This window comes from Perca fluviatilis, chromosome 13 (genome assembly GCF_010015445.1).
Source record: "Perca fluviatilis chromosome 13, GENO_Pfluv_1.0, whole genome shotgun sequence".
In the NCBI taxonomy this organism is placed as follows: Eukaryota; Metazoa; Chordata; class Actinopteri; order Perciformes; family Percidae; genus Perca; species Perca fluviatilis.
The window spans coordinates 3889715-3915730 of NC_053124.1; the positions used below are offsets into that span (position 1 = coordinate 3889715).

Genomic DNA, 26016 nt, shown 5'->3' on the forward strand with positions numbered 1-26016 from the left:
AAAAAGACGTCAACTTTAAAGGACATGGATATCATGGTATTATCAAAAGAATCCAACTATTTTGTTCATTGTTGCTTTACCTGAGCATGGTGAAGATGTAACGAGGGCTGGCAGCATCTTTGCCTCCGTTGATGCGAGTACCAAACTGACCCAGTGGCTGCAGGAGGTTCACGTTGTTACTGCCCACAAAGTTCTGGGCCAAGTTCACTATGGTCATCATGAGAGCTTGCTACAAGGACAAATGGGAAATGGGGGGTGTCAGTAATTGTAACTAGAATAGAAAATCTCTGCAATACCTCTACACACTAGCTCACAAAAGTAGATAAAGTAAAAAAGTTTAAGATTCAGTCATTTCTTCTGAGTGGCCAAAGTTTGAGGACGTAAAATGCATAAACACACACTATTGTGTATAGGTATACACACTATCTTTAATATTAATATTAGAGATGTTCCGATACCAGCATCAGAAAAGCCTGAGATACTGCCTAAAATGCTGGTATCGGTCTCGGAAAGTACTGGAGTTTATGCACCGATATGATACCATGTAATTTATACCTGAAGAAAACCTACTTTAAAGTAATTTATTTACGTTCTTTTCCCGTTATGACTGACTGTCAAACTGGATAATAAAATAAAGTTCTCCGCCATTTATTGTTTGTGTTAGTTCATGTTTCACAAAAAGTTTAACCTCAGCAACAACAATGATAGCATCCATACAGGGATAGTAGTATATAGCTGTTAAAAACATAATTAAATATATGACACACTGGTAGTGGATCGGTTCTCGGTATCGGCAGATACGCAAGTTCAGGTATCGAAATCGGTAAGCGTTAAATGGTATCGGTTCAGTTCTAATTAATATGCCAACCCCAAACTACCTCATATACAGCTAACGTTGTTGTCAGTATGAAATGTCTGTAACAAAGCAAACATGGCAGAGAATGAAAAACAATAGCAAGCGTTAACTCACTTCAAGATTCATTATTTTACACTGGATGGTACATTGGATAGGAATCTCCAGCTAGCCGGCTAACTATTCATCTTCCCCCCTGTTATATTGACTCTCATTCATTAATAGATGGTGGGGTGTGTCTGGAAGACATTGAGTTGGCTGTACCTCTCCATGATGGTAGGCAGACATCTCCGCCACTGAACCGGCCAGCTGCGCTACTTTCACTTCCCTCTTGTCGTTCCTCTTCATGCAGGTGAACAGCACCTTCCTCTGGCCTGGCTTTAAACCTAGAACAGCAAACACATCCCATCAGTCCCAGAAATAATTATGATTAACAATATAATTGTCTCTTTCAGTCAAATTTAAAAATATTCATTCATCTATTCCTTTTTTTAAACAAATGAAAAGTTCTGAATGAATCCAAGGATGCGTCTTTTGGTTACATCGGTGTTACACAAATACACAGCCGATGAAGTAAACCACGCCTCTTTATTATCATAAAACATTTTTTCTAACTGTATCCCCCCATGCTATTTTTGTTGCTATGAACGTGTATAGGGTCGAGTGCCACCAACTAACAATTAAAATAATAATTCAAATATATAGTCTGACAATAATCACTTATATAATTACAATTTGGCATATCTAAACAAAATCAACAACAGTCATATGCCTTAAGACCTTAGCTAATGTTAGCAGTTAATTGCAGTTAAACAAAGAAACCAATTATTGTAAAAAAAAAAAGGCCTACCCATCATCAATACATCACCATTCTTCCAAAGACAGAACACATAGTGGTGGTTTCAACCTTAATAGTTTTACAAAAGAATTACTTTTTGTGTTAATGATTGGCATAAGGAAATGGAGAATCCCTACAACAAAGTAGCACACCAAATGGTTCACAGCGATGAGGTGAATATATACAAACCATCAACCAAGGATGGAATGGATCTCTCGTTGTCAGAGTTGGAGAACAGAATCAGCTCTTTGTTAATGAAGTCATTGTAGGAGAGGTGCCTGGCATTAGTTCCATACAGGTATTGCTGAGAAAACACCAATTAAAAAGAACATCAATACACATACTTAAATATTAGTTTGAGCACAGAAAGTAGCCATCTGAAAGTTTTACAATCACTGCTTTTTGTTTTGGGACATTTCAAACTGATATTTGAGAAAAATCACATAAAATAAAAATCAGAGATTTACCTCCCACCCCCACACACACACACACACACACACAAAAAAAAACACACACACAACACACACACACACACACACACACACACACACACACACACACACACACACACACACACACACACACACACACACCTCTGGCAGGCCGTGCATCCTCCTCTGGCGTCTGTCTTCCATGAAGTTTGTCAGCCACTCCTTCCTGTCATCAGTCTTCTTTTTACTGAAGGCCTGGAGCAAAACACAGCAGCTCAGTCTCCCTTAACTACATACATTTTGTATTTCTATGGATGGACCATAATGTGTTTAAAGCGCAGAGTATCAAAGTACCATCTACTCGCTCATATTGTACACTTCTATTCTTATATATACAGTTTCCGATATAAATAATAATTTGGCCAACTTTAGACTATTTTATTAATGCATGTTTTTTTTGTGTTTAGAAAATATTTACCATTTGAGAACCTTTTCTGTTAAATGAAAAGCATTTTTTGGGTTTAAAAGGTAAAGTATCTAAGGAAGTATTGTTTTGATACCAAATCTCAGGTTCAATATTGCCCCAACAAACCTAAATGAAAACCCATCAGTTGGGTAACTTCCACTGGAATTCTCTGAGAATTCTGCTCGTGACTCCAGAAAAAATAGACACAATGACAAAAAGATCGCTGCAAGTCCGTTCCGCTCTGCGTCTGGTGTGAACGGTTCCTTTGACTGACAGGGGAGCCAAACTGAAAAGGCAGTTTTTTTTCCGTTCTGTTCCGTTTAACAGAATCTAGGTTTACGTAGGCGAGTGAAGGACTAAAATACAATTAAAAGTTTTCAGGACAACAGATTATTTCCAAGATATCTTGTCATTTTAATCAATTTCCATTTGTTTCCATGCCTGGAAAACTAGTCTCTAACTTCACAGGTTTTCCAGGACCCAGGTAATAATGTCCGAGGGGAGCTGATTTGGTTTTACAAAATTTTTGACGCTGTACTCACAGGGCTGCCAACTCTCACGCATTCGGCGTGAGACACACATTTAATTGGTTTCACACGCTCACACGCCCCAATTTCTCACGCTGAAGTGTCAACCCGGTCGGTCATATGCCTGAAAGATGAGTTTATCTACCTGTTGAACCGCTCGTGATCGACTAGTTATGCTTTCAGAGACGGTGAGAACAGAGCCGTATATTAGAGAGAGTTTGGCCAACTCAAATCATGGGTGCCATATTGGATATCATCGTCCAATGACTCTACAGTGTAAACCTATGGGAGGAATATGCTATCTTGACATAAATCGCTTATTTTCACCATAAACAGGCATATACATGTTATTATCAACGTTTGTCAATATGTAAAAGGCCCTTACGGAAATATTCCAGTGTATATTTAACTTCTATATCGTAAATGGGCCTATACAAAAATGCCCATTGTAGTGAGTGACCACGTCGCCTAATAAGTCTCTGAGCAATGTTTACCTTTCTAATATCTGCTAATTTCAGTGGTCCTACTAGATCCTTTTGGTAGACCAATGTTAATTTAACTTTGGGACCCTGGTCCCTACACTGAGAACCACTGATGTGTGTGTGTCAGTGACAGCAAAAGTACTCACTTCTCGTACTCAAGTAGAAGTACAGATACTTGTGTTAAAAAATACTCTGGTAAAAGTAGAAGTACTGATTTGACTTCTTTACTCAAGTAAAAGTAACAAAGTACAGGCTTGGAAATAAAAGTAAAAGCCTTGCGAATGACAACCATTTTTTATGCAAAGCTACCTGGACCACACAAATGTTACTAGAGTGCAAGCTGAGAAACTTCAGTGGACTCTTTTTATGCCATTGCATACATTTTAAATGGATGTCTGCCAATAGGTCTAAAACATCACATTGTGACAGAGACTGGGACTCCAGGTTAATAAGATTCTGACTGAGTAGTAATATATTAATTCAGTTGTGATTCTGTGAGAATTCACAGATCCAGTTTCTCTTTTTTAATCTACCCCTTAACATTTATAGGAACCTACATGTGTGTGTGTGTGTGTGTGTGTGTGTGTGTGTGTGTGTGTGTGTGTGTGTGTGTGTCTCTCTCAAATATGTCTTCTGGAAAGCAAATAAAGGATTAAATATGAATTACTAAACAGATATTAATTAAGAGGTACCCCATACTTTAAGAGTACAGCACATTCGCCAGGAGTCATTCTTGATGCCTAAACATCTCTCTCAGATAAGGCCAGTGATGATTGAGAATGTCTTGCTGCTTGTCTGCTGAATCTCTGGGATCTCGGTTTTCTTCATTTTCAATCATGTCCCCATCATACTACTAGTGCTAACGTGACGCCATCAAGCCGCAATGATTTGCCGCAAATGAATGCCGCCGAATCTGTCGAGTCGTCTTGTAGTGGTGCTTCAAGTACAACGTACAGTATATTCCCATCCAATTAGATTGAATTCGGTATTGATGACGCGAAAAATAATAACAGTAACTCCAGTGAAATTATTTGAAACTTGTTAATGAGGACTAGATTAGGACTGTATTTAAAGCTGATTCTGGTTTCCAACTTTGCCCCAGGTGTGTCTGTTAAAACAGCGACCGAGACAACTTCTCTCTTTTGATGCTTTATCTATCAAGCAACGTGCAACCTAGCTAAAAGGTTAACACAAACAAAATCACTAGCTAATTTGCTTTAAATTAGCAAGAACTATAAACCAATACAACAACAGGCTTAAAATAACTTACAACATAAGTTATATGACTTACAGTTCTCAAGGACGCACACACAATCTAACTGATTATCCTTTTTTCTCCGTGTGGCTCGTGATGTGAGGCGCGTGTCCGCGCTATTTTCCGACATGCACTCACAAATCACTCCTGATAGACGACCTTTTGTACAAAACTAAAGTAACGAGCCAATTTTCTAAAATGTAAGGAGTAGAAAGTACCGATATTCGTGTTAAAATGTAAAGAGTAAAAGTAAAAAGTTGCCACAAAAATAAGTAAAAATATCTGAAAAATCTGCAGTAACAGTACAGTAACGAAGTATTTGTACTTTGTTACTTCCCATCCTTGGTGTGTGTGTGTGTGTGTGTGTGTATTTATTTATTTTTTGCTGTACAATAATGATGCTGAATGAGCCAAAAAAAATAATTGCCCCACGAGATTTGGTTGGCCCCACTAAATCTCAGTCCAAGGTTTTTTGAAAAGTTGCCAGCCCTGACTCATTTGTGGTGTTTGACTGTGCATCATCTTGGACGGTATTTTTCCCAATTCTGCTCTAATGGAGAACAGTAAGTAACTGTATCATTGAACTCACCAGGGTAATGGCAGCGTCGTCCTCTGCACCGCTGTATCTGAATGTGATGCGATGCTTCTCCATGTCTGAAAAGTATTCCTTTGCCTCTTTGCTTGTACTTGTACCCAAACCTGGAACATCAATGTAGAATTTTTAAAACAACTACAGAAGGAACTTTGGAATTTATAATTATATATTTAATACTTGTGTATCAAACCTTTGTAGTACTTTATGTGCCAGGTTTTATAGTTCTCTGTCTGTTTCTTCCACTCGTCAAACTCTGGAATGCTGTAGAAGGCCATCTCCTGCTTGTTCTTGTTTACCTGCAGACAACAGATTCCTTGCTGAGGTCCAGTTTGACTGTAAGTTTGAGTTGAGTTTTTACCCTGTCCACCAAATATTTCATGCAAATAAACCTATGATGCCAACAACTCCACTCCGATTTAGTGATGTCAGTTAGGTTCTGCTGCATCAATTTTGATCCTTTTCAGAGTTATTGTCCTTTTTACTCCACGCATTCTTCTTTCTTGTCCGTCAACAGTTTGTTTTCAGATTCAGGTGTGCTATGCTAAAGTAGCCTCAAGCAGCGCGCTACGAGATCTGCTAAATTCTCTACTTTCTAACTCACTCCCAGATTGTTTTCTTTGTCAAACTTGTAGTCTTCAGACCCAACTGACCCTGACTCAAGTCACATCACATAAGGACATTCATCAGAATTCACACAGCTCCCACTGGAGACACAAAAGGCTTCATGCTACTTTTTTTCACAAATGCAGTAGTACTCCCCAACACCTGAAAACACACTTTGACGTGTAAAAGTTGGAGTTTACCTTTAAAATTTAATAATCTGGTTTATGTTAGGGAATATTTCCAGCATATTTTGCAGTTTAGTATAGTGTTAGTATTCTGCTAAAATACAACTGCTTGTTGAATAAAAAAATATATATATATTTTCTTGAACAAATTGAACATTGAATTGAATTTAAAAAGGCACCACTAATAAAAAGGAATAACACATTTTAAAGTGAAGTTTTCTATTGATATTTTCTTTTAACTAAGACAAAATATCTCTGAGTGTCTTTTGCAATAAATCGCAGCCTTTCACAATTTGTGTTTGTGGGCCAGTTGATAACGTGGTAACAATTAAAAAAAAAACATTGTGTAGCCCTAATTAAAATGGTAATGTACACTCTCTTTGTGTGTGTGTGTGTGTGTGTGTGTGTGTGTGTGTGTGTGTGTGTGTGTGTGTGTGTGTGTCTCTCTTACTTTGACAATGGGTGTGATAAACTCCTCCAGGAATGTGTGTTTCAGCAGGGATGGCCAGTTGTGGTGGAAGAAGTTGATGAGCAGACCTTTGATATGGGAGCCATCTTGATCCTGGGACAAGACAAGAACTATTAGAACTGCTGGTTGAGCTATTAATGTTTGTATCATACTAAAGCTGTGCGAGTGTCCAGGAGGCCGCTCACCTGATCGGTCATGATCATGATCTTGCCGTAGCGCAGGGTCCGCAGTGACTCAGGGTCTTCGTAGCTCTTCTTGTATTGGAGGCCGACGATTTTGATGATATTGTTAATCTCAGCATTTTCCATTATCTGTTGGAAAAAAAAGGGTAATGTCAGATGCAAGGCAGAACATAATAAAGCTCCACTAAGCTATATATTTATATTAGTTTTGAATCAATTGATTGAATCCGATTATTCCGACTGAAATTAAATTCCAGTCTACTCAGATTTTGGCTGCTTTCAGCTCATTGATTTGGCAAAGCAAAAACAAGGCTTGCCCTTAGTGTGCTGCCAATAAAGATCTGGAGCCGATGATATCAAGAAACATGTTTCTTTGACATGGCTGTTGATATGTCTTCATCTTTGTGCTATACGTGTAATTGCTGTCTAACTCTATGTGTATTTTTAGGGTCCAAGCCCAAGGGGGCTGGGTTCACAGATCCAGCGGAGCTGTGGAACCCTATTGCTTTCCTAAGGATTATTATTAGGGGTCCAAGCCCAAGGCTGGACAGGGCTGTGGAACACTATTGTTTTTCTAGAGATTATTAGGGCCCGAGTGCAGACAGCGGCGAAGGCCCTATTGAAACTGAAGGAATTCTTCCTTTCCTTTCTTCCGGCAAATGAAAAACTCACCAAAATTGGTGGTCGCATCGATTCTGGTGAAAATTGACATATTTTAAAAAGGTACAACATGTAACTTTTCTGCATTAAAATGTCTAAAAAAGGGCCCCTGGTTAGCTCACCTGGTAGAGCGGGCGCCCATATATAGAGGTTTACTCCTTGATGCAGCGGCCGCAGGTTCGACTCCGACCTGCGGCCCTTTGCTGCAGGTCATTCCCCCTCTCTCCCCCCTTTCAAGTCTAATCTGCCCTATCCAAATAAAGGCCTACAAAGGCCCAAAAACTAATCTTAAAAAGAAAATGTCTAAAAACGACCATACCTATGTTATATATATTTTTTTAGTTGTGTAGTTACACTATCCCAAATGTTTCCATCAAATTGCAAACCCAGAGAAATCTGTTATTTTATTTTCAGACATCACGTTTCATTTAGGCGCCCGTAGTTACTCGTAAACTCCGTCAAAACACTGGCACCCAGATGCTACATTCCAGAGTAATTGTAAATCCTACAATGTCACAGTAGTAGTATGGTAACACTGTTTTTTCTGCCAAAAGGAATCATTTTGTGATTAATTACATGCCACTTTGCAACACAGCAATATAGCAGGAACCTTATTTATTGATACATATCAATATTAATCCAGCTTGAGGTTACTACAATGTATGTGCTGGTTGACAAGTAGCTAACTATTGCTAGCTAATGCTTGGTGGATAACATTATAGGGTTACAACCTCATTCAACACGCTCATGAAGTTATTAGTAGCATGATTGTTTTGACCATGGATAAAAGCAGCACTGCGCTAACCCACGAATAAGTTCACTAGTAACGTTAACGTTAGCTGTATAGATAGACGATTAATCTTATCCTAATTTAGCCAGCTAGCACACTCCTGTCTGCTTGCCTCACTCCCCCGGCACAAAGAGACTTCATTCGGGATGATAGCTGACAACACAGCCGGGACATGTAGCAATAGCTAGTTACCATTAGCCCCAGCCGGTGCCAGGTGCCTACGACGCTAACGGCGTTGGAAACGTTGGAAAAGCGTTGGAAAACAGAGAATATCAGACCCAGGCATCCTAGTCACAACATCGGCCATCCATAATGTTAGCTAGCTAGCTACGTCTCCGTAAACGCTACCAGTGTTTGTACCGAAAATCTCCCTGCCGAATTTCTCCCCCCATCGCGTTTAGCTGTCTTTACAGTTAGCTAGCTAAATCAACCCAAAAAAAGGTGGGTTAAGCACCAAAACGAATAGTTAAGATTACAGAAAAGTGAAGGGGGAGATCGGGCAGCTGGGAGATGTTCTGCTGCTGCACAAAAGGCGTCCTCATTCCCCCTGCAATAAGGTGACCAGAAGTCCCAGTTTGACCGGGACAGTCACGATTTTGAATTACTTGTCCTGAGTAGATGTGTTGCGTTTGTGGTCCGTGTATTTCTGCAGCAGTATTTTCGGGTTTCCACCTCCGATGTATAGCAGCGTACAGCCACTTCCCTAGCTAAACCATTTGTCTCATTCAGACACCCAAACAGGGCTCTGTGTCTGTCAGAAGGTCTGAGAGCTACTGTATCAGCAGAGCAATCACGTAGTTCACAGCAGACAATGGTGCTCAAAATTTTCAATAAATCATTTTAGTTCTTTTGGTGTTATTGGAATAAATAACACTTCAAAAAATCTTTTTTAGAAAAAATCTCAACATAAATCTCTCACTAAACTGAAAAAGGCTGTTGCTGCAATTTTGTTAATTTTACCAGAAAAAACACTTATTATTAGATGAGGAGCCTATGTTCACGTTAAAAACCATGTGCGCGTGCAAAGTCCAGTTTTAGCTTCCGGAAATCTGGTCACCCTACCCTGCAATCCCCACCCACACCAGTCTCTCAGCCTCGTTTAGTAGCTAGCTAGCTAGCGTTACAACAAACCCCGTCTGCCCGGTAAAATCCAAAAGGTGACATTGGCATGTGAAATATACTGTGATAGTGTGGTAAAACCTGCTAATTTTAGCCGCTAATGTTAGCTTGCTGGCTCACTAGCTAACTGGTCAGCTAAAAACCAATACAGATTGAAATCAAGAAAAACGTAATTATGTTGGGGAAACTGCAGCTATGTTATTAGCATTACATGAATAAAGGTCATTAAACGTAATGTGAATAAACTTGAATGGGTAAACTCGTCCGTGAACAGATGCATTCTAATAGACGATAGTGCAACTTTCCAACGTCATCAAAACGCCTGTGTTTACAATCCATTGTTTTGGTTGAGAGACCCTGTAGCAGAAAGAGACAACGTAATGTTTATGAATAGAAAAAAAAAAAATTGAGCCCCTGCAGTACGTTTAACGTAGACTCACGAAACTTGGTACACATATGTAGCATGTCAAGATGTAAAAAAAAAAAACGTCATTGGATTGCATTGCGATTTTGGCCATTCCCACATGTCATACTTTAACGAACGCCTACAGATTTCATCTGATCAACTTCAAATTTGGTCTGTGCCATCTTAAGATGTTAAAGAGGAAAATTTATTAAAAGAAAAACGTTTCGTCATAGGGCATGGCCGTGGCGGGGCGGCCATTTTGCGCGTTTCACCTTCAAAACAGTAAGTGGGTGTAACTTGAGTGTACATTGTCCAATTGGCTCGAAACTTTTCAGGATTCATAGACGACATCTACATGCCGATATTGGCTCAAGTCATAGCACCCCCTAGTGGCAACAGGAAGTGGGCCTAAAAGTCAAGGTGCTATACATTAACAAACCACTCCTAGAGATTTCATCCCATTGACTTCAAATTTGGTCTGTACCATCTCAACACCTTAAAAGATGAAAAGTTATTAACGATTATTGAACGATTAATTGCAAAGGCTGCGATTTGGTCACATGACTAGCGAGAGCAAATCAGTCTGCACTCCGCAGAGAAAGCATCAACTTGGCACGCTAATGCTACACCGTACTTTGAGCTGATTTCTGTCATTCAAACAATTCTGAGTTATACTTTAAAACTTTTACAGCCATTTTAATAAAATGAAGGGTTTTATTCGGGCTTGAGTCCATACATGCAGTTAATGGATACAGACACATAGAACTGAAGGCTCGGTTGGCAACGATTAGCTCTGATTAGCGGTTAGCTCCGGTTAGCTCCGTTATAAAGATATGGAGTGGAGGAGCTGCCACTGAGAGGGGTGACAACCAGACTCTGATTAATGACATTTGGGGAGCTTTTACAGCAGTGTGGCCGCGGTGTTTCAACGGTTTTATTATTACAGTTAATCCCACGGCAAGAACACAAGCAACTAACGTAACGATAGCCTCTCTGAGCAAGTGCAACGCTAACACTGTCATGCACGCGGCACGCAACTTCACGAGGGGGAGGGGCTGGAGGCAGCTCCTCTCTGTGCGCTGTAGAAAAAAATGCACCGTTGTGTGTGTGTGTGTGTGTGTGTGTGTGTGTGTGTGTGTGTGTGTGTGTGTGTGTGTATATATCTATATATAGATATAGATATAAAAACACACACCCACACCCTGTCAAAAGTTTGGGGTCACTTCGAAATTTCCATTCCAGACACAATACCAGCTGAGATCAGTTGCATTGTTTAATCAGGGCAGCAGTTTTCAGATTACATTATTTGCTTACATAATTGCAAAAGGGTTGTAGAAAGAAGTGGCTGAAGAAACGCTTGAAATTCATGCTTTTTGGTCCAAACGTCATACCCAAATTAAAAGTGGTACAGCTCCCATATACTTTGACATTCAGGGGTGTGCCTGATATCATTGGAAAGGTGATTGATGTGGGTTTGTTTGTGTATTTGAGAAGTGTTGTATTTTGTAGTTTTTTTGGCTTTATCATTGCACTTTTCAAATGGAAATAAAAAAAACCGCACAGACATATCTGTGGGAAATAATTCATATAAAATCAATTTTTGAGTCTTTTGGCTTCCGGATTTTCCGGCTAATGCCCGGTTTTGTCTGTCACCTGTCATATGTGTTTACAGCAGTGTATTCTAATCATTTTACAGATGTATGACTTGGACGGAAATAAAAAACCTCCATTTTAGCCTCTGTAACTCTGTGTCAGTAAGGCCTAGAATCACCCTGACACTTATAACAAAAACTTGTTGTTGAGTGTTTCCTTTCCAATGATATCAGGCACACCCCTGAGTGTCAAAGTATATGGAAGCTGTACCACTTAAAAAGCATGGAATTTCAAGCGTTTCTTCTAGGGATGCACCAATCCGACTTTTTCAGTCTCGATACCGATGCCAGGGCTTTGTGTATCTGTCGATACCCGATACCGATCCCGTTGTTGAATTAATAATAAACTGTATACCTTCCACCTTATACCTTTCTTCATCCATGTGGAAGAGACTTAAGGCACTAGACCTTCCTAACTAAACATTACTTTCCTAACTAAGACAAAATAACATAGATGTAATGTATTGAATTCTTATTTATTTATTTAAAAAATTGTGCATTCAAATTGAAAATATAATGTAATCAAACTTCTTAAAATAAATTTAAATAAATAACAATAATGTGCCTTCAATAATGGGACACCTTTATATAGTTTTATAATGGCTTATTCTAAGGTCAGGAGTACATAGAATATCACAAAAACATGTTAATGTCATCATGTTTACTAAAAGCTTTGATTACTAAAGGGTTTGGCTCGTTATATGAAGGAGAATCCATGAAACAGTTACAGAAGCTAAACTATTTTTATTGTGCCAACTGCAAAGTAGTAAAATAAACTCAAATCAAATGAATAGCCTACACATACAAACAACTTTAACATAGTTTCTAGGCCTGCACGATTCAGGGAAAAATATGAATCACGATTTTTTTTAGCTTAGAATTGATATCACGATTCTCTGCCACGATTTTTTTCTCACGATGTGTAATGTTTATTGCACACATGACAAAACAGAACAAATTGGCAGGAACAAACAGATTTTTAGCACCTATTGCATATTGTGCATCACCACAAGCCTGTAAACATAGAGGCTTCAATGAATAAAGAAAATAAAGTAAATACTGGCCATTTAAGTACAGTAGGCTACCAAAAATAGTGACCTAACATATTGAACTAAATATGGCCCTGATACCGACTCTATCTGAACTCCTTGAACATGTCTTTACATAATTAAAACATGTCAACATGCTGCAGCTACAGCTTCAGTCTCTAGAGAGTTTGTAGAGTTTGTAAATTGCCAATTAAGTACACTATCAAAAACAATGATTTCTTAGCACACTCTTTAACTGCTTGCCTTTTATATAATTAACATTCAACTGGCCATTCAAGTAGGTTACCAAAAATAGAAGTTTAACGCACTGCGCTGAATATGGCCCTGAACATAGCTGTAAATAGGCTAATTGAAACGTCTTTCGGACCTCTTGCCTTGTACGGCTTCATCATGTTGCACTTTGCGGTGACGTTTGAGGTGCCGGTAAAGTCTTGTGGTGTTACCTTGCGGTGCTGCAGCGAGGGCAAAGCATGCCTCGCAAATCACATCGGACTGACCCTCGTCGTCTTGCTTGAATCCAAAATACTTCCACACCAACGAATGGGAGCCTTTTTCGGAACGAGTTCGGTTTGAGACTGAGTGGTTGGCTGATTCTCGTCACTAGTACCTGGGTTTTCATCAACATCCATTTGGTTTATTTCCGAACTTCCGCGCTCGCTCGAGAAGTGAAACACGTGACTAAAAGGCGCTTTGTCATTGGCTGAGGGTGAAGCCCTGAACTGTTTGAGAGATGTCCTACCAAAATAAAGGCCAAAAAAAAAAAGTAATTTAAAAATTAAATCATGAACAGGGTGAATCGAGATCGCGATTTATCGTGCAGGCCTAGTATGAATGTGTGTGTAAATGGGTGAATGAGAGACAAAATTCTGAAGCGCTTTTATCCGGTAGAAAGGCGCGATAAAAATGCAGTTCATTTACAATAAACATATGAACAACAAAAAAAAGGGTGCATCATTCATTGCATCATATTATTTTTTTATTGCTTAGGGTCCACATTTTATTCTCCTTCCACATGATTATGTCTTTCTGAACTGTAGTCACACAGAAGCAGATTCCACACGGCAGCCTTTTTTATATTCTAGTTCTTGTTAAGGTTGGGTCATAGAAGCGCGTGATGTAATGTTTAAAGCTGTACTTGTATGGCTTATAAAAAAATTCCCGAGTAATTTATCGGTGCTTGTTGGTGAGCTTTAATGTTTGACTCCGCTCCTCTTTACTGGTGCACTTTGTCGGTGTTTAACATAAGTATTTTAATTTTATTATTCAAGTATTTTTGAGTGATGTTCCTCCAGTGTGAATGCAAATGGCTCAGAAATAAAGCTCAGACCCACTCATTCTAACTTAACTCACATTTGCAGCCATCTGTAATCAACAGTTACTACAAAGCCTTATAATTGTTTTTTTCACATGGTGTTTCTTTTATTTCCTACACATCATTTTACAACTGTCCATCATCATACCTGCTTATGGGTTGCCTCTCGCACATTTAGGATCTTTCCTCTGAGCGGGAACACTCCGTAACGATCGCGCCCGATGACTCCGAGTCCAGAGACAGCCAGAGACTTGGCTGAGTCTCCCTCAGTGAGGATGAGTGTGCATTCAGAGGAGTGTTTGCCACCTAGGACATGGATGTGGAAAAGATTCATAATCTAATTACTGTGCAGTTTTCTGGATGGTTATGATTTCATGTCATTGTAATTCACAGATAACAGCTGGTATTCAAAAAAGTCTCACATAACAGGCCTTTTTCACAGCAGACATTTTGTATCATCATAGTAGGAAAGGCATGTGTTACTAATAACACCAACAGAGTTCCCATTGCCGGACGGATAACCCGAAAACATAACTACGGCTGTCACCAGAATAAAAAACATGGAAATCTCACTTTCTACAATATGGGATCTTTTTACGTAATACCCATAATGTGCAAATAATGCTTCTGAAGCCTTGTAATGCCTTTAGATAAGACTTCATAACCAATATCTTGCTCTTTAAACGCTGTTCTCTACTCCACATCAACATTTATGATTTTGCTTGAGAGGCAAAAACCACATTCAAGCCATTCAAGGCAACACGTTCTCCTATACATTAAAGGGGTGATAGAATGCAAAACAAATTTTACCTTGTCATAGTTGATTAACGACAGTTCGGTGGGTAAATAGGAAATACATAGAAGCTCAAAATCCCATTGACACTAAGGCATGGATACCCGACCTGAGGCCGACGGGTTCCGACGGTACCCGACAGGCCGGCCGGGTTCGGACAGATATTTAGAAATTATGGTCGGGTCGGGCTCGGTCACATCAGCGCGATAAGGCATTTGTTGTAAAATGGTGCTGCGGCTCCTTTTAAGAGAGCTCAGTGTGTGTGTGTGTGTGTGTGTGTGTGTGTGTGTGTGTGTGTGTGTGTGAGTGTGTGTGTGTGTGTGTGTGTGAGGTAAGTTGGCAGAAGAGAGATAGCCTAGAGAAAGAGGAAGCATGCGTGTTGTAGATCATGCAACCGGAGCACAGTTAGTGGTTATTCATGTTATAACGTCGGCCCTGGAGGTAACCAGTCTCTCCTGGTTTTCTGATCACGGTCGGAAAACGACGCGATCAGGAAAGGTTAACCCATTGAACATTTTAACAGCTTATTAACGTGCGCTTGTTGGCCCGTGTGCGCTGATGCGCTCATCTGTTGACATTTCCGAATGCCTTCCTACAGTTGCTTAATAAACTTTTTCCACAAACGTAGCCCACATGTGTCTTTAGTATGAGGAAAAACAAATGAGATTTTAACTGTGTCGGGCTCGGACACAAATTTCTTAATGCATGTCAGGCTCGGGCCGGGTTCGGACACGGCTCTGTCGGACACGGGCCGGCCTCGGACAGAAAAATTCGGCCCGATCCAGACTCTAATTGACACCGCTTTACTATGAAAATCTCATATTTTGAAACTGCCACTGAAAACGGGCGATTCTCAACAAAGCTAGAAGTTGACGTCAGCATCTCAGGACCTGTACCTTTGTCACGCCCATGGATGTATTAAGAGAACGGTCACGCCCCAACATTTACATAGGCTACACAACTGACCTGAGATCAGGTAGTCTTCTGAATCTAGGTCGCGCAGATCTCTGCTATTCCATTACAAAATTCACTTCTGAAACTTTTTTATGGGAGAAATCAACTGTAAAGCTCAAATATGGGCCGTTTTACGAAAATTGATGGCTAATTGCAAATTTTGTCCGACTGTGTCGTGCCTGGGTTGCTACATCGCCGCCCTGCCTGTCCTTCACAGACCCCGGCCTGCTGTGAGCTCCATCACAGCTGGCAGCCCGCGGTGCTCAATATCTGCGCAACTACCAAATGCCGCCGCCCTGACAGAGCTCCAGGGCCTGCAGCTCGCTGTTCTCCCTCCCCTCTTCCTGCTAAATGGCCAGTGTGTGACTGAGAGCGTGGTCAGCAAGCTTGTTACGCCCGCCATCTCTTACTGCAGGTTCCAGTTAATCTTCTAATGGATATGTGTGTTGAGTTATTTAAACAAATGATTGGGGAAATAAACGCCTCTTGTCCGCGAGTCTCATTGATAGAGCCCGCGGTGAGATGGAGTCCATCAATGAGAGCTAGCTAGCCTCCTCCTAACGAGACCTCTGAAATTCACAAAAATGCATTAAATTGAAATCCGAAATCGGACAAGTGTTAGCTAAGCTTTGTAAGACCTTGGGGAACCTGTAATATACATGCCGTGACGAAATTCAAACTGTAAATATACTATAGTTATGCCGAAAGTGTAGCTAGCTAGCCACAATCGTTTCCCATTGTATTGAATGGGACACGCAGCTAGCTAGCTGCTCCTCCTGACAAGACCCCCGACGTTCACAAAAATGCCTTAATTTGAAATTGGACAACGGTTAGCTTTATAAGACCTTGGGGTAGATGTTATATTAGTGGCGTGACGAAATTCAAACCGTAAATATACTATAGTTATGCCGAAAGTGTAGCTAGCTAGCCGCAATCGTTTCCCATTGTATTGAATGGGACACATAGCTAGCTAGCTGCTCCTCCTAACAAGACCCCTCACGTTCATAAAAATGCCTTAAATTCAAATCAGACTGTTAGCTTTTGTTAGCTTTGTAAGTCCTTGGGGTAGCTGTGATATAAGTCCCGTGACGAAATTCAAACTTTAAATATAGTTATCCCGGCAGCCGGCCGCAGAGCCCCGGTAGTGCAGTAATCCACAAAGGGTGACTTTTCCCTGGATATGGAGCCCAGCAGGCTGCCGCTTTCTCGTCAGACTGTGTGGAGCTCCTAAAGTCCGACACGTCTTACCAAATTTGCAATTAGCCATCAATTTTCATAAAACGGGCCATATCTGAGCTTTATATAGTTCATTTCTCGCATAAAAAAGTCTCAGAAGTGAATTTGGTAATGAAACATTGCAGTGTCTGGAATATGAGATTCTGTCGCTTCTCTAATGTGTGTGTATGGGGATTCGCTCAACCAATCAGTGCGCGTCTCTAATGTGTGTGTATGGGGATTCGCTCAACCAATCAGCGCGCAGCTCATCTAAATATTCATGAGCATACCATATTTGGAAGAAAAGCTCTGGTTACAAATAGGGCCAAAACACAGGGATGCATAAGGGCCAATAAAATATCAACCAGACCATTTTCAGCCCAACCAATGTTAATTACCCCATTAGGAGACCTTAAGGAACAGTGTGAAATACCCTATATAATCATTCTATCACCCCTTTAATAAATAATCACAAATGTCAGAGGACGGCCAATTACTTCATGTCCTATGGTCCTGTGATAAGGTCCAGGAATGTTGGACCGGGATACATGAAAACCTATGTCGGATCGCAAGGACTGCGGGATTATTTGTTCTGGAGATGGGTCAATCCTAAACAGAATGGATAAACACATAAGAAGCTGGGTCCAGACTAGTTTAATGATAGCCACACAGATTATTTTAAAAGGATGAAAGAATGAAGGGGTGCCGTCAATCCAGGAGTGGGCCTGTGAGGCGGCTAGGGTGGCAGCTTTTGAAAAAATGTCATATAAATGGTTTGCCAGATTGGATGTATTATAAACTAGAAAATGGGGAAAGTACCAGAGCTTTCTGGAGAACTCCTACGAAGCTTTGTGCGGGGGAGAGACGTGTATGATGGGCTTATGGTGTTGTCATTTATACATATGTTTATTTGGTTTATTGTCTATTTTGTTATTATTTTGTTGAATGATCTGGAATATTGTATTGTATTGTTACTGTGTCATCTTTTCTTGATTTTTATGTAGGTGGGTGGTGATGACGGAAGGGGGGGGGGGGGTTTTGTTTATGTAGCGAGTTTTTTGTTTTGTATTTTGTTTAAAAAAAAAGAAAGAAAAATAAAATAATTATTAATCAAAAATAAGTAATCACACTTAACACACCGGCATCGTTGGCGTCGTCTAGCTTGGGAATGCCTTTGATCTTGCTGTACTTCACAGATGAGCACTTCTTATTAAGCTGGGTCTGAGCTTTGAACTTTACCCAGTTGAGTATGCTCTCAACGATCCCACAGTTGGTTGCCTGTGGGTGACAAAGAGACAAAATCCTTTCATGACTGATGCTAAACTATTTTACACCGGCAACCGAAAAGCAGAGTGAGGAGTCGAAACTGGAATGAGAAGTGTGTCCTTACAGCCCTGATGAACTTCTCTGACAGAAGGCACTTGGACCCAAAGCTCTTGGTCTGGAGAGTCATGTTCTCCTTGGTCTGGGAGTCAAAGGTGGGGTTCTCGATCAGTGCGTTCACAAACACCCAGATATGGTTCTTTACCTGAAGCGCAATTCAGAGGAAGGTCAATTTAAATAAAAAAATTGTAACACACGCCTGCAATGAAACCACCACAGTCGCCTTGAGTTACAAATGTTGCAGAAAAATCACACATTACCCTACCTGGAAGGGTTTGACCGTCACTCCCGCCTTGTTCTTCTTCTTCACCACTTCAATAAGTTTAGACACTATCTGATCCACCACATAGTCAACGTGTCTGCCGCCCTGAAACATGAGCACCCTCAGTGTTAGAAACCAAATTTTTTATCGTTTACTTGAAGCACTTTTTTCACTGTTAATATACCTTGGTCGTGGCGATGCTGTTGACAAAGCCGATTTGTTGGAATCCCTTCTCGCTCAGGGTGAGGCAAACCTCCCAGCGATCATTCACAGTCTCATTCACCACCTTCAGAGCAACGCCCGTCTCGTCCAGTTTGTCCTTCACATACAAATCCACATAGCTGCGGAAGCCAGTAACCTTAGTCACAGAAAAGACAGATTCAAGTTAGGTTTAACGGGTAATATTTACCTATGTAACACCATCACATCTGCTGTCAGGCCTGTCATAAGTCATGGACCACAGCTGCAGAAAATGTTATGAGTAAATTACTATAGATAATAATATTCATGAACATTAAATGTAGGGAAAAAAGCAACAATTCATTAATGACAGCAATGATATCAAATATCTAAGCAACGTCTGAGAGTCTCAAATTTTGTTATCTTTCCCCATTTGTAAAATTGTCATGAAAACTAATACATATACACAAATATGCGGATCTCTGGATTTGCAATTACAGATCTTTGGATTTGCAATTACAGTTTAACTGGAAAGATGATCCATTAAAAATACTGAACATAATATGATGCGTTATGAATATGTAACAAAATGCTTGGTAGCATAAACTAGCCTGTATCTTTTCAAACTTTGTTTATGCATTGATTTTAGTTTGCACCGACAGTAACTCTTCCATTCAGGCATGTGAAACTGAACTTTATGACTATTAGTAGTATTAATTGTAACAGTATCAACTATGTGACTCTCTCCAGTGTTTCCCACAGATTAGAAAGCAATTTGTGGCGGGGGGTGTTCAGCTCTGTTTCAGACTGATACCCGGTCCTCATCCTCAATGAGTGCCTTTTTCAGTCGCGGAAAATACTTTTCAATACTCATCTGGATTGAGGCAGCAAACATTCAGTGCAAGAGTAAAAAATGACATAACATTATTTATAATACGTTTATTTGATTCACAGCTGCTATATAGTGTTTTGACCTAGACAACCCAACTGCATTTTACCACAAACTTGCGACTAGTTAACTTTCTAAAGCAGGCGCAATTGCTTGTTTGCTAAGAGTCGGGTCGTGATTGTGAATGTGGGATATTGTAAAAGTGTTCACGAGATAGATACTAACCTTTCGTGAACTTGTGAATTTCGCCAGCCGCCTTCTCTCCTTTATGGAGACAGACGCTGTGTGCACGTGGGCTCGATGGTGTTTTAAGCCTCAAACGTCGCCTTACAGGCAGCTTACCCTCACCTTAACCCTAACTATAACCATTGCCGCGCTGCCTGGAAGACAACGTTGGGGGCTAAAAACACCAAACACCGCACGGTGGGAGGAGCTGTGTGTGTGTGTCTGTGTGAGCGAGACACAAGTGACAGAGACGGAGGAGAGCAGGGAAAGGAAATGCAGAAGAACGTGTTTTAAATAGAGTTTAAAAAAAAAATTAAAAAATCGAAACGTACGTTGCCCCTAAGGGGACATGAGCAAAAAAAATCTAAAGTTTAGTTTCATGTGCTCACACGAAACTTTCATGTGCTCACGTGAAACTTTCATGTGCTCACGTGAAGCTTTCATGTGCACACGGAAAACCTAAAGTTTAGTTTAGTTTAGAAAGTTTCGTGTGAGCACACAAAACTAGTGTAGGCACATGACAGCTGTAGCCTGGGCCATACTAGATACAGCTAGAGAATGACCACAGTACAGTTAATTAGCTGCACTATATTTTAATCTAGGTCTTCATTATAAGGACATTGCTGCTTTGCGTCGTCACCATTATATTGTTTTGATACGACATTTAAAACAGATTTTAAAGTCTTGTATTATGTTCCGGGATACAGCGATTTGGATCGGGCAATTACTTTCATTTATGAACAGTTAAAAACATCTGGCCAACTCACCCATGGATAAAGGTGGATGTATACAAAATGCAAGGAGAATGGATTAAACAAAAGGAAAGAGAATGTTCGATTAATTATACGAGAACTGAACGGGATCATTCTTAAACGCTTAACGTGAAAAAGCCTAACGTGGTTTAATGTACCTAAACAACGATCACTGATCCCCAAATTTCTCTCTTATATTGCTCCTCATAACCACTGAAAACTGTCAAAAAATCTAACCCAAAATCCTATTTATCTTATGACAAATTGAAGCCTTTTTGGCATCTATATAAACTCATCTTTAGCCGCCATCCTTTCTAACCGGAGTTCATTGCTGCAGTACTGCGGCTCTGCTGTTCATAACAGCGCAAAATGGGTTTCAAAGCAGCGCACACGAAAACAAATCTAAGGTTTAGTTTCATGTGCTCACACGAAACTTTCATGTGCTCACGTGAAACTTTCATGTGCGCACATGAAAAGGTTTTGCGTGTGCACCTGAGCACATGAAACTAAACTTAAGGTTTTTGATTGCCCATGTCCCCTTAGGGGCTCCGTAGAAACGCAACGTGCGGCGGCCGGTGTTGATAGTGAGGTGCACCGCCACACATTAGTCTATGTGTGGGAAACACTGCTCTCCACACAGTCTTTGGAAGGTGAGTACTGTTCATCATGTTTCACACTGAAAGACTACAAGTATAGGCAGGGCTGGTAGGGTTTTTAATGTGAAAACACAGGTAAAGGAAGTGTTGTGTTTCACTAACAGTAGTCTATGTCCACGACGTTTAACTTTCGGGATTGTTCAGGTGCCACAGGAAACTGCGCCGAATGCGTGCATTTTCGGCTGGATGGCCGTCCCCTTCCTCTCTCTTTGTGTTGGCGTTCTTAACTCCGGTTGATTTATGAGGACTATGGTTAACTGCTCCTCAGATCTCTGCAGGGTAAATCCAGATAGCTAGCTAGACTATCTGTCCAATATGAGTTTTCTGTTGCACGACTAAAACAACTTTTGATGTACACGTTCCACCAAAATAAGTTCCTTCACGAGGCTATTTTGCAGCAGCACCATTCACGATTGTGAATGGTTTAAAAAAAATGCCAATAAACCAGAGCACGTTTTCTCCCATCCCGGAATGCTGTGTGGACTAACAAACAGCAAAGTAGAAGCACCTGAAGGGTGTGAATAGTATTTTTGTTAACATGAGAGAAACTCAGAGCAGCAGAGAAGTGAGTATAACATGACTCTGTTGTTGTAATTAGTGCTGTTGAGATGACATGAGAAAAGCTGAACATGAAGTTTTATATTTGCATTAACATCAAAAAGAGTCAGTGGAGAGATGTCTTAACATATATGATTAAACAACATTAGAAAAGAACGCAGATTAGAAATAAAGGGACATTGTCTAAATAAAGTATGTGCTGTCAACAGACATTGCTTTCTCTCGGCTATTAATCACTAGTGACAGGACTGTTATTTTCTGGATCCCTGTCGGACTCTGCATAGAAAATATGCCAGAAAAGCAAAAAATAACAGGAATCTCTAAATCAGGCTTAGACAACATAATACCATTTGCTGCTCATTATCCGGAGCTGTAAATTACAGAAAATCTCAAATTTGGTGAAGATTTCTGAGCATCAACTAGAACACAATGGCTGATATCTCAAAAACACACACAAAACAATTAATCCCATATTAGACCACCCTCAACACAAACTTTAAAGCTAGTACAGTACACCAAAGGAAAAAAAAATAGGTAACGAGATGGAGAAAGAGACTTACTGGTACTTTTTTCCCGTTCAGTGTGACTTTAACCCCCCTGCAGGAACCGGCTACATCATATGCTCTGCGGGTAAGGAGTGCTACAATATCCTTGTCCAGTTTGTCCATCTTGAACTTGGACAGGTCTGGCTGGAACGTCACGCAGGTGAAATCGTCCCCATCAAAGAACTTGATCTTGGGGTCAGAGGTCTTGTTCATGTTGTTCTGCCATGTCTAAGGACAGTAAAAACATGGTAACATACACACATACATTGCCTAAAAAGTAGTTATATCCACTTCTAGATTATTGTATTACATAAAAATGTAATAAACTCTTTTATACAGGGGGAACTGGATGATCCTCTTCAACTCCGACCACCCTTACTGTACCAAGTGCCTTTAGTAGAGCTGCCCCCTCTTAGTCGATTAGTCTACCAATTGGTTGTTTTGGTCTTAGACTAGGATTTCTTTAGCCGCTTGGTCTTTTTTTTTTATTGCTAAAATACTTATTTACAAGAAACTTAAAAGCGCATTTCTGGTAAACACAAGATTTAAAAGTGGTGCTTTTGCACGATTCTTTGTGAAAAAACTCAAGTTTTACAGATCTGTCGATTAAATCAACTAATGTACAACAAAAGTGTATGAGTGTTAGTCGACTAAGAATTTCTTTAAATCGAGGACAGCCCTAGCATTTAGTCCCTCTCTCAAACATCCGTGATATGAAACACCTGGTGACTTAACAATTGTACCCATACAACCATTGAGGGTGCAACCACAAAAGGTGATAATATACACAACCTTACCTCAGATATGACATGTCAAAACCCTATAAAACAGCAATTACTTCAATGAAATATCACCTGGCACTGGAAAAGATTTGATACTTTGCTACAATAAGACCAAATCAGTCATTAATGTCTGTAACACACGGGACCATACCCTTGGGGTGACTACAATTAAATTTAAGATGTAGAGGAGCACAACGGCAGCTTCTACAGCTTGTAATCACAACTATGTGCTTCTTACAGGAATCTGCTGCATTTACTGTATTACAGTACAAAGCAGGTAAAAATGCCGTTCTTTTCGCAAAAAAAGCATACATTTTCAGATGGAGGAAGATGATGAAATCAAAAACATATTGATTACAGCCACGCAGGATATGGCAGGCAGACACAGCTAGACAAATGCTCTGTGGAGAGCAGCTGACTTGTGCCCGGTTCCAGGAAAGTGGCTGCATGCGTCGACGATAATGCACAAAACATCAAGACTGAGCGACCGGTACAAGTCCGCAGCTGTACACGAATGGGGAAAGTATGTCTGAGCCTCCCGAACAGATGCACTGGCACTACTTTACCTGCTTGTGGGTTAAAGGGGTGATAGAATGCAAAACCGATTTTACCCTGTCATAGTTGAATAACGACAGTTTGGAGGGTAAATAGGACATACATAGAACCTCAAAATCCCATTGACACCCCTTTCCTCTGCAAATCTCACAATTTGAAACTGCCTCTGAAAACGGGCGAATCTGAACAAAGCTGGAAGTTGACGTCAACCTCCCAAATCCTCCTCATTTGGCTCAACCTTCTATCTTTGTAACGCCCCCAAATTTACATAGGCCACTAACTGATCTGAGGTCAGTTAGTCTTCTAAATCTAAGTCGTGCAGATCTCTGCTATTCCATTACAAAATTCACTTCTTAGATTTTTTTATGCGAGAAATCAACTATGTAAAACTCAAATATGGGCCGTTTTATGAAAATTGATGGCTAATTGCAAATTTGGTAAGTCAGTGTCGGACTTCACAAGCTCCACAATCTGCCGAGACAGGCGGCGGCTGATGGCCGGGTTTGCTACCTTCCCTGTTGGCCTCACCGCCTTCACAGACTCACTGAGCTGGAGCTGTGTCAGGATCTCCCACACGAGCTGCGCTGTGTACTTTAGAAAAGAAGAAAGTTTGGAGGTTTTGCAAGGATAGTGAAAATGAACCATGGTCGTAAATGCAGTGTTCCAGACTGTACAACGGAATAGCCTACTGGCCGAGAGAAAAGGGTTTAGAACGAGTATATCGGACGAGAGGGAGTTGTGGATCTAACACAGCGCTGCAGAGGCACTGGCAGAGGACAGGCTTGCAGGGGTTCACTCTCCTCTCCCCACGCTTACTAGCTACAAGTTGAGTTAATTCTTTGGTGGAGGGTTTTTTTATGTCGCAAGAGTAACGTTACACTAGTTATAATGAAAGTGTCGAAACTTTTTTATTTTGTCTCGGCTGTTTTAGCCGCTGCGGCTCTCGCCTGGGCATGTAACAGTCAGTGTGCCTGTGTGTGTGTGCGCTGTGCAGCGGAGTGTGTCAGTGTGTGTGTGTCTGTGTTTGTGTGTGTGCGGTATGCAGCGGTGTGTGAGTGTGTGTGTGTCTGTGTTTGTGTGTGTGCGCTGTGCGCAGGGCAGCAGTGTGTGTGTGTGTGTCTCTAATGTGTTTGTATTGGATTCGCTCAACCAATCAGCGCGTGTCGCTAGTGTGTGTGTATTGCGATTCTCCTCAACCAATCAGCGCGCAGCTCATCTAAATATTCACGAGCATACCATATTTGGATGAAAAGCTGTCGTTCCAAATAGAGCCAAAACATAGGGATGCATAAGGGCCAAAAAAAATAGCACCTGGGCCATTTTCAGCCCAACCAATGTTACATACCCCATTAGGAGACCATAAGGAACAGTGTGAAATACCATATATAATCATTCTATCACCCCTTTAATGATCGGTTAACAAGGGACGGCTTTCAGTCACTTAATTTAAATCAATACGGACCATGAACAGTCGACCCAGATATAATTTGTTTGGTGGTGTCACTACATCAAACTATCAAAGCATATTTAACAGAAGATACATCCTCACCTGTTTGAAACTGTGTCTGTATTCCTTGCAGGCAGTTTCTACTGTGAACTTGGTACTGAAGATGTTACAGAGTTTAGCACCGTAGCCGTTCCTTCCACCTGGGGACAAACAGACAGTTAGCATTACAGACAGCAGTTAGCAATACAGAGAGCAGTTAGCATCACAGAGTCGCATCAGCATTACAGACAGCAGTTAGCATTGCAGACAGCAGTTAGCATTGCAAACAGCCATTAGCATTAGCATTACAGACAGCAGTTAGCATTACAGAGAGCAGTTAGCATTACAGACAGCAGTAAGCATCACAGAGAGCAGTTAGCATCAGCATTACAGACAGCAGTTAGCATTGCAAACAGCCGTTAGCATTAGCATTACAGACAGCAGTTAGCATTGCAGACAGCAGTTAGCATTGCAGCAGTTAGCGACTTCAATAACCACTGATAAAGATGTTAGGATGTCTCCTCTCACCTGTGACCTTTTTCTCATCGTCGTCGTAGTTGCTGGAGGTGAGCAGGTGGCCGAAGATGAGAGCAGGGACGTACATCTTCTCGTCCTTGTGCTCAACCACAGGGATTCCTTTACCATTGTTCCAGACAGAAATGGTGTTGGACTCACTGGTGGAGGCAAAAGAAAAAGGCAGGGATGAGTTAGAGAGGCTGTATGAATAGAACCTGGACACAGACCATCTGAAATATATTTATGTGTAGGACCAAGTGAAACTCAATTATTTTTGTGTACCCATCGAAATGTGTCACCACAGAGATCCAAAGTACTGAAACCAGGCATCAAATATCTAGGCAGATTCTTAGCATTATTAACCAATACTTTTATTTCGAAATGTATGACT

At 40.7% G+C, this 26016-nt stretch overlaps 1 protein-coding gene across 1 annotated transcript in view; it reads right to left on the reverse strand.

Annotated features, from left to right (window-relative positions):
- top2b (DNA topoisomerase II beta) overlaps positions 1 to 26016 on the reverse strand; it is an 83176-nt gene that overhangs the window by 48769 nt on the left and 8391 nt on the right. Inside the window, 16 exon segments of the mRNA XM_039820178.1 lie at positions 81 to 229; positions 1118 to 1239; positions 1881 to 1995; positions 2285 to 2377; positions 5442 to 5551; positions 5638 to 5743; positions 6687 to 6797; positions 6890 to 7015; positions 14023 to 14180; positions 17976 to 18114; positions 18227 to 18364; positions 18485 to 18586; positions 18666 to 18839; positions 22302 to 22514; positions 25173 to 25270; positions 25638 to 25783. Of these exon segments, the coding sequence (XP_039676112.1) occupies positions 81 to 229; positions 1118 to 1239; positions 1881 to 1995; positions 2285 to 2377; positions 5442 to 5551; positions 5638 to 5743; positions 6687 to 6797; positions 6890 to 7015; positions 14023 to 14180; positions 17976 to 18114; positions 18227 to 18364; positions 18485 to 18586; positions 18666 to 18839; positions 22302 to 22514; positions 25173 to 25270; positions 25638 to 25783 (2100 nt within the window).